Raw genomic sequence first — 12,710 nt, forward strand, 5'->3', positions numbered from 1 at the left:
TTATATTCCCTCATTACTCATTTCAGTAGGGGAGAAGAAATCTGCTTTACTAGTTTAAGCTCTTAGACATAACTAGTACATGTGGTGGTAACACTGGTCGACATGCAGCTACAAGACTATGTAGTTTGGCGTTTCTTTTATGTATTCCCTTTCTACATTACCTTTATATGTACACAGTCATATCGTACTGACATTTGAATATGGACTGAAGTTGTGAAGTTAGTAACTTCACTGAATCCCTGCTTTTCTTCAGTTGGCAAAATAAATTTTGAATTTCCAGTTGTAATGTTAAAGATATTTTTTTTTTTCATCTCCAGAATAAGGTAATAGAATACTGTTGAAATCCTGTTGTCAAATATATGTGTATTCAGGCTTACTTTGAGTGCATTTTTGTGTTTGTGTTAGCCTAAGGAGCATTTTACTAAGAATCAAAGAAGCATTGTTTCTTCTAACAACTTCAATTTTTAAAATGTTAACATATGAAATAAATTTCATTATTACACTCTCAATTGTAGAGAAAATTCCTACATGCAGTTAATATTACTGTTGTCATCCCCATTTCTGGTAAATTATATTCTCAATTTGTATTTAAAAGAAATCTAAATAAAAAGAAATCTAAAAGAAGGTTGTTTAATCTAAAACATGACTATAGGTAGGTAGAAGGAGGTATTTTTAAGGAGCATGCCTAGAAAGGCAAGTCAGGATAGCAGGACCATTTATTTAATACTGATGTGATTGGCACTACTATACATGAAAATGAATCATGCTACAAATAGTTTATCATCTGTTTTAATGAAATTAAATACAGATTTATGCAAGGCAGGCCATTTCTTGGAAAACAGGATTTTAAAAATTTCTCTTTGTGTGTGCAGGAATCTAACCTGGTTTCAGCACTAGTTGGTTGTAAATAGAGTAATAATCAGTTTTTATCCCCTGTGTCTTCCTTGTACCGTTACGTTTATTCTAGTGAACTTGCACATTGTGAGAAGAATCCAATCAATGCAGTAGCATAGGTGGCTTGTGCTGTGCTTGCTTGGAAGGAATGTTTTTTATTTCTAGTCATTTTCATAGGGAGACAAGGGGTCACTTTATACAGCTGTGACTGGCAGTGTCACTGGTCCCAGTGCGCTGGCACCTCCTGTGCTGCTTTTGTTTCTGCGGAGTTAGCACAGAAGGGTCTCCTGCCTTAGCTAGTTCTCCTGGACTGTATTTATGTCTAAAATTGGGTGGTAGTGTTGTCTTGCAGTATGTTTTTAGTTCAGAGACTACCTTAGGTGACAGGCTTGTGCTTGTAACAAGGACTTTTTTACTTTGTAGTCTAATTGTGGCATGTTCAGAAGCAAGAAATTCTTCATTTCCACAGCAGCATTTGCTTGTTCTTGAAGTATCGTAAACCCTATGTCAGGACCCCAGACCGTTAGAGACAGTTTTGACTTGTAGGAAAAAGGTCTTGTCAATACAAGTACCAGTGTTTCACTAGATCATCTCAAGGCTTGTGAAATTATATATTTTGGGTTGGTCCATATTTTGGGGTCTTGGACCTCACGTGTTTTGGTGGCATGACCGCCTTCTGTGTCCTGGGCAAGAGGTGTTTCAGGCACTGTACATCTCCTGCTCCATGGGCTTGCTGTCGTCTCTGCACTGGCGCTGCCAACTGAACCAGATGCACAGTCCATGGTCACCCCTCCTGTTCCTGAGAGCCAGCTGACAAATGCACTTTAATCTGCTAAACTCCCTCTCGTGGAGAAAAATGAGGGGGAAGGGGAAAAAACAAAAAAAAACCCCCAAAAAACAAAACAACAACAACAAAAAAGACAGACAGATGATTCAGGACTGTTTTGTCATGCAGGAAAACAAAATGTCAATTGTTTGACTTGAGCAAACTTGCAGACTTCTGGTGAATTAAATGAAGGCTGAATCTGTGACTGGTGCATGCCAGAGTGTGTAACAGTTTCTGTATTGCTTGCTCGGATTTTATGCACACTCAGAAAGGAGGTGCTCCATGTGTGTACACCTTCCTCCTGTTTTCAAAGTCGTTTCAACAGAAAATGATACCTAATTTTTAAAATTCTTCTCCAGATCTCCTGGCAGGGAGGAAATAATAAAGCCAAAGACTAAGGGAATGTGTTGCACCCAACAGTACTAGCGTTAAGAATTCTGATGTAGCCCCAAAGCCCTACCTGGAATGGGTTATTCTGTTGCAATATTTACTTTGCTTCTGTTGTGCTGGCTGTGCAGCTCTTTCCTCTCTCGCTCTTACTAACGTGTATACCAGCAAGCAGAACAAGGAGCTCTGTGGACTGAATTCAAGTTTATTCAACTTCATTGTTTCTGAACTGAAATAGCTCTGAACTAGTTACCATTTATTTCAGTGCCTTTGTCTATGGAATGCGTTTTAGGTTGGTCATCTGCCATTGCATGTTGCTCCTATTACAAAAGTTTCAGTGTAATACTTAATCTGGAGTGAAACTGCCCGGCTGGGTAAGATAGCAATTTCTTATTTAGTGCCAGAGTTCAGACTTACATGTATTAGCCACGTTGGCAATATTGTAGAATCAGATTTTCCTTAAATTTCTTCCTCATTATAGGGGTCAAACTCCTGCTGAATCAGACTTTCAAGTGCTTGAAATTGCTCGGAAACTGGAGATGTATGGCATCAGATTTCACCTTGCATCTGACCGTGAGGGCACCAAAATTAATCTAGCTGTTTCACACATGGGTGTGCTGGTATTCCAGGTAAGGTGGGTAGGGCAGGCTGGGTACATGTGCCTGTCTTTCCATTAGCACATGCTGGGAGTAAGTCTCTGACATTAACTTCAGGTGTCTCTGCTTTTAAAATTTAGCACATTTTTATGGTCAAGGGAGTGTCGCTTAAACCTCCAAAATACTGTTTGGTGCAGTTTGTCCTTGTTGGTGCAGAGAGAAGAGCATCAAAACCAACAGTGACAGGAAAGTAGAAGAGTTTTTGTTCTCTGCTTGAAAGTTATGTACGTGTTCAGAGAAAATCATCAATTCATTTGATACAGTCCTGGAATAGATCTGGAATCCTGGAATTTTTGTTCAGTTTCCCTTGTTCTGATGTTACAGTATATTTTTGCTGGGGTAATGCTTCTCTTAGCGTATAGAAGTGCTGTTTCATTGGAGTGATTGGACCAATTAGAATTACTACTTTTATCGTATTAAATAAGCAACTTGATGATCAGAGTTCTGTTTTTGAATGTGATCATATTGTTTTCCTCCCCCACAAAACACACAGGCAGCCAACCTACTGAAATATTTCCATTTAGGCACTTATTTGCCATTCATTTTGTGTGTTACCTGTCCTTTTCTTACGCTGGGGCAGCTTTTTTGGAGATGCATGGGCCACTGCAGTCCTGCAGTTCTCAGTTGTCCTCAGTAGCCTCTCAGCTCCTGAGGTTTCCATCATTTCAGCTCATTTGGGTCTTTCTCTTGAAGTACCATTTTTTTGTCTCCTGTTGCTTATAGGGGGTAACAGGAGAATTGCTGTGGTAGTGAGTGCTGGTGAGGTCCTTCCCTGAGGCTTCGGGAGTCAGTGGTATGGGGAGGGGAGGTCTGATGTGGGCCACTGGGGGGAAGGCAGAGCCTGGTTTTATCCTGGTTTTAGTCAAGTAAGCAGGCTTGTGAGCAAGAAGAGCTTGGCAGGTTTCTTCATGCGTGTGGCAATTACTCCTGAGTATACTGTACTGACTAGTTAGAAAAATCATCATGGAGGAGTGTGTCTAGAGTTCTGTCCAGAGAAAAAAGAAAGCATGTTAAATAAAATTAAACCCTTGTCTTGTTTTACTGCAAAGTATTCTTCATATCGATAGGGTTGACACTATTCCTTTCCCATCTGGTTTTCTAGATTTTCCATTCCTTTTTTGTAGTGTCTGCGCAGAGACAGACAGACGTTGCACGCTTCTAGCTATCCTTCTACTGAAAGTTAAAGCTGTTTAAGGGAATATTGTCACCAGAAATAAAAATCCAGCAGAATGGGTTGGAGGGATGGTGTGTGTGCACATGCATATGTCTATACACGCGCAACAGAATTTTGCTTGCTGCTCTTACTTCTGAAACTTTTGCCAACTTTTAACTGTTACCATTTTAATTCAGGGTAATACGAAAATCAATACCTTCAACTGGTCAAAGGTCCGTAAGCTAAGCTTCAAGAGGAAAAGATTCCTTATTAAACTCCACCCAGAGGTCTGTGTAAGTTTTACTGTAACAGTAGGCTGGTCAATGTTGAAAAAAATACGTATACTTAATTTTATTATGAAAAATTCTAGAGTTTGTAATTCTGTAAATCAGCTTCAGTATGGTAGGCTTGCCTTCATTACTCAAGTAAAAATCTTTCCTTTCTCACCCCTTGTCTGTTGTCTAGATTTTTAGGTTTTGTGTAACAGCCTGAGGTTACCCTTGACTTAGGCGTACACACATGTAAATCTAAGATACCAAAAAAAAGAAAAACCCCAAGAATTTGGTACATCCTTTCTCAGTACTTTTACTCTGAATAAAGTTACATTTAATAATTCCCTTGGATATAAATGGAGGTTAGCACTGTTATGAACTCTCTGATCTATTACCGCCAGAATGAACTAAGGTAACTTAGTTCATAATAAATCTCTGTTGTTTAGGTAAAAGCATGCTAGGAAGTGCTTTTGGCTGTAGCTCCTTAAAATAACACTACAGTACACTGCTGATACAAACAGTAATTGCTTTATGTGACTGTTCCCTCCAGGAACCTGTTGAATATGTGCTGCTTGAGTAAAAAAAATCTGGTAGAGTCCCTGGATTCAAATGAGAATAACCTGATACCCCTCAGGAAAGAATAGGTGGCTGAGATTATATTGTTGGAGCTTAATTTTACTTGTTTACTCTTGCTACAGCCTTATCTTTTCTGTATGTCTGTACAGCAGAAGTGTTATTTTTCGTGCATGGCTGTTCTACAGTAGATGTTTTTGATTGCAGATGTCATCAAAGTTGTTGCTTCCACACTGGCTGACTAGGTTACATTCAACGTAGGGTTGGTTTAAAAGGAGAGTGGGGAAATGTTTGGACATAATATTAGTTACGTGTATCATGGAAACCCGAAGCAGGACACACTGTCTGCATGTGTAGTAATGTGTCTCACAGAGACCCTCAGAAATTTCATGTGATCACTGTGAGATAGACAGCGTATTAGAGTACAGTTTATAGATGTATTAGATGCAGAGCCTAAATCTCAGGAAGTAAGACAAGCATCAGAACTTCTAAGGAGAAAGTCTTTTAAAATTACTACTGTTTCACTTAAATATTTTTATTTCCTTTCAAGTTACTAACTTTGTGATGCATATTTCTTAAAATGGATTATATTAAGCGTGTTTCTAAAGCCATTTAGAAAAAACATTTTTACAATGTCAAGGTAAGCAAATATTTTTGAAAGGTATTAAGTGATTTAAACTGCGTTCAGAATCGCTTCCATTGCTTTAAGACATATGAGAAGTGACAGCAAAATACTGCATCTCACTGGGGTCAGCCTTTTTGTTGGCACCTATTTGTACTTTCCTTTTCTCCTTCATGGCTGTTTTATGTGCTGCTTAACTTCTGTGTTTTGTTCCCAGGGTCCGTATCAAGATACGTTGGAGTTTCTTTTGGGAAGTAGGGATGAGTGTAAAAACTTCTGGAAAATCTGTGTTGAATATCACACGTTCTTTAGGCTCTTTGATCAGCCAAAGCCGAAGGCTAAAGCAGTGTTCTTCACCAGAGGGTCATCATTCAGATACAGGTGGGGAGAAACATAACAGGTTTTTTGAATTCCTCATATCTTAGAAAATGAGATCAAAAGGAAAAAGTATTCTAAAGTCGTTCCATCTGTAAGTCTCATCCACTGCGTTTTATAACTTTCATACTTTTGTGGCTTCGCAGTGGACGAACACAGAAGCAACTAGTGGATTATATTAAGGACAGTGGGATGAAGAAAACACCATATGAAAGGTAAGTTCAAATAATTTTGTAAGGTGAAATGTAGTTGAGACTTTCACGGTGCCCTTATTTCCTAAATTTCAGCGTATTTATTTAAAATACATGATACCTGGAGGGTGTGGTCACTTGTTGACTTCTCAGTTACTAAGGTCTACCTGAAATCTAAGGTAGCGGAACTAAGTCTAAAAAATTTATAATTTTGTGATGATTTAAGAAGATTAGGAAAGTTTCAGTGTTGCATTTTAATGTCCGTGGACAGTGTGAGACTTGGCCATCGTAAAGTTCATATGTTTTGAAGATTCACTGATACTAGGTGAGGACTTGTCCTTATGTCACTAAGCTATGTAAGTAGCCAGTGGCAGAGCACATCATCGAACTTGGGATCTGCAGGTTTGAAACCGTGACCTTAAATACTCGTCTACTTCTAAACATATAAATAAATTAACGATGTGCGCTTTCATTATAAAATTGTCACTTACTTGACTACAAAGCCATCCTGTCTTTGTGTGGGAAATGCCTCATAGTCTTTAATCTGAAAGATTATAGAAATTTAATAGGAATGCTAAAAAAATAACAATAAAAAAGTTTGCGTTAAACTACTATTTTTTCATGTTTTGGACTCCAGTTGAGCTCCTTTTCTATATGGAAGATTGATTTTTCTAGTAAATCATTGACATAGAATGAGTCTAGCCACAAGTGTGATGCAGGAGGCTTTTTGGGAGTAACATGTAGAATTTTATATGCCATAAATTACACGGTTGACTGAACTGTAAGTTGTTCTTAAAATTGTTACAGATTAACTCATTCTGTTTTTGAGGCCATTTGTTTGTAGATGTTTATATTGATGACAAAGGAAGAAGTTAAACTAGGCGTGCTATTTAGTCTAGTCTTCTGCCCCAAGTTGCTCTTGAATACTTCAGTGGTATGAATCAGCTGGATCTTGTTTTATTCTGTTTTCTGTACATTTCTTACCTCTCTGTTGTTTAATTTACAACTCTTGTGACTTTAAATCTTGAACTAGTTATTAGCAAAACATGATAAAATACAGCTTGAGATGTTTCTGCTGGCTACTAGAATGGAAATAGCTGAATGGGGAAGGGAGAAGTCTGATTCGTGTCTTGGATCCTCACAGAATGCTCTCTGTTCTGCAGGAGGCACAGCAAGGTCAGAGCGTCCACTCGTGCTTCGAACACAGACATGCCAAAGCAGGTCAGTTCTGCGGCCCCCTCTATCGCAGTCAGGGAGGCTGACAAACAGCTTTCTGAGATGACAGTGAAAGAAAGGTGATCCAAGTCAACTGTTTGTCCGGTATTGCTTTCACTGTTTGACCTTTGTACCTGATGCACATTTTTAATTCTTTCTGTGCCTGCTATCAGTTTTGATAGTTGTAGCCAATGGAGTGTAAAGTGAGTAGTATTTTCCTTTTCAGAGTTCAGCCAAACTGAAAAGAAAATGTCGTACTTTCTAGTATGTTACTATTTCAGAGTATTAGTTTGTCTTCAGATGCTATCTGACTGCTTTCTGTGGAAGTCCTGAGTTTATTGTATATATGCCTCCTACAATCAGTGGCAAGAAACAAGTGTTTCACTGAATACACTTGCTTTGTGTGGGAGGTTAAGGAAGCATCACAGGATTTCACTGTCATTGTTTTGTGTTACTTTCCATTGGGGATGCCTTTTCAGCAGAAGCTATAAAATACATGGATTTAGTTTTCTGTCCAGTTACCAGAAATCAACAAAAAAGATCTTGCCTCTGACTGGGGCTGCTGGATCGATTTATGTATACAGTGTTTTATTTACTGTTAAGTGAGGTCTTTTGAAGCACCTATTCCTTCTGCATCAGGAACTAGATATTGCATTTGTTTTTATGTATTATAAAAATCTTTTTATCTCTTGTGTTTTTACTTTTTTTTTTCTCTTAGAGTGTCCCATTCACTGAGGGCTTGAGAACCCCAGGGTCTCCTGCCTCAGCAGCTGCCCCCTTCCACTCAGTTCACGCATCGGCCATTCCTACTCCCATCCTGCCCATCTTTGCAGAAACCAGCCCTTCCTCTGTGGACCCCCGAGCGCCATACACAAGGAATCCAGAAAAAAACACTGCAGTGCCAGCAGAAGAAGCAGGGAGGAAACTGATGCAGCAGCCTGGATCTCCCATGCTCCAAGGTGTTGGGTTTGGTAGTGTTGCAGGAAACTGTACCCCTGCTTGTCCTGTTGTTGAGAGTGGTTGCAGTCTAGATCTAGATGTAGAGAGGAGGAGTAAGGAGTGCAGGGTTGCTGTTTATAAAAATGACAATGATGAGGATGACTTTACCACAGGTGGTTTTGTTGCTGAACGAGAGCATCAGTACGGCAGTCGGGGTGCCCCTCTTTTCACATTGGCAAATTCACAGTTACAGGTTTCAGAGGAATTTATTGACGATGACCCAGCAGAAATTTCCTTTTTTGCTGGGGGCTCTGAGGCATTTTCCTATGTGTACAGTGGTTTAGAGTTAAAGGGCTCTGATTTTTCTAAGCACGTGTCAGAGTCTCCTGGCTTAACTACAGATGCCCTTCAGCAAAATACAGTCTCTTCTCAGTCAAGTCCTGACAGGTACTCAACTGAAGCAGTAGATATGAATATGGAAGATGAATTTGAATTTGAAGAAGGGAGTGATTTCAATGGCAATGAGAGACCATCTGATACCTCGGAGCTGTTTGAGGTGAAGGCCCAAGCAAGCAGAATGCAAAGCCTCCTGAGCCCTTCTGAAACGAGTTCACTCATCAACAACCGCTCTGAGAGCAGCTCCCTCAATAATTTGCCACTGAACGGTACGTCCTCCCTGCACACATACAGCTCCGCGAACCATTCAGAGGCCAGTTCCATGGTGAACTTCCCTGCCTACTCAGTCCGCTCTGAGTCCAGCTCAGCCTTTCAGTTCACAGACATTATTGACCAGCTGGAACAGCTGAGTTACCCACCTACCACCACGGAAGACTCCAGCAGCACAGACACAGACTCCTGGGACTCTGAAACGGCTGCACCACTGGATGTAAACCTTTTCTTTAGTAACCCTTTTGCTCAAGCCACCGGTGATAATGTTGCTTTTGACTTTCAGAATAATTTAAAAAATCTCACACAGGAAGACTGGACAGAGAAGTCACATGTCAACTGATTGATTCATGATTTTTGTGGTGGTTCGCTCTGCTGTTCAGGCTTAGAAGCCAAAAGGGTGTGATATCAGTCACTTTTAGCAAGAAAACCCTAATACATTGGCTGGATTTTAAATTACATAATGTAGTTGATTTTTAAAAAAAAATTTTTCATGTACCTCTTCAGTTTCCTTCAAAGCATCCTAGCTTTGGTGCTGCATTATGTGCATCACGCTGCATCCAGGATGTGTTATAATAGACTACAACTGCAAAATACTGCATTTAGGGAAAACCACTGCTTTCAGAGGAATTATCATCAGCTGGCTCATGCAGACATCACAAATTACAGTATATTGAAGGATTTCTTCGGCTGTAATGTGTCTCTAAGAGCCTGATACAGTATGCTGTTCAGTCAACACCCAAATGCAACAGTCACTTTTGCACATGCTTGCTAACAAGCAGCTGCATCCAGTAAATCAGCTGTTTTCCTGCCCTGCAGGAAGAGTCCTCATTTTGTTGGTGGGTTTTTTCAACAATCAAAAAAATGGACAATCTTCAACTATGAAGGAAGGTTTTACAATGTCAACCTATGCAACGCATCTGTGGTATACTTCGAAGAATAGCCTGCGTGGTAGTTTAAAATGGGGGATGTGTACACAATCAAAATAGCAGTCACCAAAACTTCTTGTGAAGACAATCATTGTATTTTCTAACTTCAAAGTGCTTTCAGCAGTCCAGCAACAAACAAGTACCCTTTGCTTCACAGCAGTTTGCAGAGATACGCGTAGACTACAAAAGCACTTAATCTCCATTACATTTTGTCTCACCTTTTTCTTTAATCACTCTGCATAAAAATGCTTACAAATGAATTCATAAAAGTGTTCTTTTTCTGTGGAAGACAGGTAGTGGTAAACCCAGTGATGGCTTTAAATTTTTCTTGAAAATATGGGCTATGTTCAGAAAAATACCGTAGTCTTTCTGAGAAATTGAGATGTTAGGAGGAGTGAATACCATAGGCTTTTATAAATCTTTTTTTTAGGTGACATTGATGTGAGGCTTGATCTGTAAGTTTGAAAGCGTAAATTGAAAAGACAGTTACTGAACTGATCACATATAATTTAGCAACATTTATTGAGGTGAAACAGTAAAAGTTATGAAACATCCTTCCTGTCTGCCGGTCTGATGGATTGAGGGGGTCGGATTCTGAGCTTCAGCTCGTAATAGCATTTTTTTTAAGTATTCTACTTCGTGCAAGCAAGAATGTGAGGTGTGTTAATACCTGACCAAAACCTTGTGATGGAAGGCATCATCTCCTTCAACCATCTGGTTTTGGGGTTCCCTGTGGCCCGGTTTTCAGTCCTTTGCAGAGAGGGTGCTAATACAATTGACGCCTCCAAAATAAGCAGCTTACAGTTACAAGCAGAACTTCATGCTTGATGTTGTTATATCAATTTTCTTAAATGTGGTCTTGTTACATCATTAAAAGACCTTCATTCTTTATTCAAACGTTTAAAAAATACTGCTATTTCTTAAAGTTCTGATAACTAAAACTTCCAGGGATTTCTTCTCAATGTATGGTAGAACACAAGGAGATGAAACCTCCTTTAGTCACCCATTTCTTCCAGCTGAGTTTTTGCCAAGGTATGATTATTTCCAGCACTTGCTTTTGTGTTGTGGTTACTGTGTTTGAGTGGAATCACTGTTGTTCCATGAGAAACCTGTTGCCTTTGTCAGTGGCACAGAAAATGAAAGCACATTTATAACAAAGTGTTAGTTTGGACCTATAGGAACGTGCAGCAGTATGATTGCTCTTTTTTTGTTTGCAAGTGCTATACAGTTTTGTTTGGGGTTGGTTTTTATTTTTCCCTTCTGTTGAATGTGTGCTCTGGCTCATTGTGTGACCTTATTCATACCTGTGGAGATGATGTCATGGATGGGTAATGTGACATTTCTAAATAGGCCCTTGGAGGAGGTCTTCAGTTGTGTCCCCAGCTGGTGCCTTTAAGTATGTTTTTAGGTGGTTTGTCCGATTTCCTTCCCACAACTAACTACATTATGTAACTTGAAAAAGAAAAACAAAAAAGATGGAACTGTCTGCAAAGTCTCTTACAGGTGGTAGTCAGGGACAAAATGTAGATAAAGATTTAGAGAAAGGCTGTTAATTTCTTTGATTTTTTTTTTTTTAAAAGAATCAGGATTTAGCTGTTTACATATAACTGTGTTTGCCTCCATTTCATGCTCTGTGCCTCAGTTGTAGGCATTCTCTCTAAATGTGTTAGAACTGCTTAATATGGGAATAAATCCAATTAAATTCTCTAGGTTTTCAAGAGATCTTAGGAAAAAGCTTCCTGTATTTTCAATTAAACAACTTGGCAGTCCTGAGAGAAGGCCTGCCAATATATTTGCTTGCACTGCAGTTAATTTGGAAGGGTATCTTCGGTGTTTTTCTTGTGTTTTGCAACTGTGCAGATCTTTTATTGGCAATTTTAAATCTCAGGGATTTTTTTTTTTTTTTTTGGAAAAGTAGTAAGGTTCTTAATGTAATGCCCCTTTTGTTTTCTAAGGGAATGGGAGTGGCTAGCATCTTGGTCATTTAGCTTAGAACAACCTGGATCCACAGGCGAGGATGGGGTGAGGGGAGCTTTGACCTGGGTTTGGAGCTGTTCAGATGAAGGTTTTAGTTCCAGATGTCACCAGCATCAGTGATCTTTCATGCCATCTGACCGCTCTCTATACCTGCTTTTGGGATGTTTGTGCAAAGGCGATGCTGGTCAACACAAGCCAGTATCCCGTGCTTGGACTGCACGCCGAGGCGTACCTGCAGGCTGTGTGAGCATTCAGTGCTGCTGCCTGCGAGTTAGACCCTTGCTGTTGCTAACTGATAGCATATAGCCGTTGTGGTTTCTTCCTGGGCCTTTCTGATTTTCAAAGCTGTACAGCTTCTGAGGATATAGTTGCAGGCTTAGCTCTGTTGTTTTACTTGTTTCCCGGATAGGCACAAAAGAGAGGAAAATTTACTTCCTAAGTAGAGGTTTTATTATAGCAAGACAGCTGTGGGAAAAGGTTCTTCCTAATTTCTTCCAGAGGGATAAGTTCAGATTCACTTTCAAGTAGAGATGGAGAGAGAACAGCCTGCCTTCAAGGGAACAGGGTGGCTCAGTGCTTTGCAATGACCAGTTGTGAGTTATTTTAGTGCAGCGGAGCCATGCCAGGCATCCTTTTCTCTCCAGCTGTCTTCTCAGGTGGCAGCAGAAGGTGAGAAAAGGAAGGACTTTCTGTTCTTTGTCCCTATTGTTTGTCTTTGGCTAGTGTAAGGGAACTGGTGAACGTCGTGCAGTGTGGTTAATGTCCCAAGTGGCAGCGATGCTGCTAAGCTTTCAGTGTTACTTCTTGTGGTTTGCTTTGTTTTCTTTTTGCCATGTTGATATTATTAAAACTTAGTTCCTGGTACTGATTTCTGGTTTTTTTTTTTTTCCTGAGCACACAAGTTTTCTTTTCAAGAAGGCAAGTAGTACACTGGCAGGTGTGGAGTTGGTGCCAGCCACCTAATAGAGAGAGCTGGGACCCTGGCAGAGCCCGAGCAGTGAAAACTGCTGTGGGAGTTGCATGGCATCAACAAGT

The 12,710-nt window shown here is 39.9% G+C and overlaps 1 protein-coding gene across 1 annotated transcript in view; it reads left to right on the plus strand.

The window, feature by feature from the left end:
* FARP2 (FERM, ARH/RhoGEF and pleckstrin domain protein 2) overlaps nt 1-12,710 on the plus strand; it is an 81,761-nt gene that overhangs the window by 38,572 nt on the left and 30,479 nt on the right. The window contains 6 exon segments of the mRNA XM_037406217.1: nt 2,589-2,736; nt 4,114-4,209; nt 5,601-5,764; nt 5,905-5,973; nt 7,113-7,170; nt 7,883-8,123. Coding sequence (XP_037262114.1) covers nt 2,589-2,736; nt 4,114-4,209; nt 5,601-5,764; nt 5,905-5,973; nt 7,113-7,170; nt 7,883-8,123 — 776 coding nt within the window.

The sequence above is a fragment of the Falco rusticolus genome, chromosome 13, assembly GCF_015220075.1.
Source record: "Falco rusticolus isolate bFalRus1 chromosome 13, bFalRus1.pri, whole genome shotgun sequence".
Classification (NCBI taxonomy): Eukaryota; Metazoa; Chordata; class Aves; order Falconiformes; family Falconidae; genus Falco; species Falco rusticolus.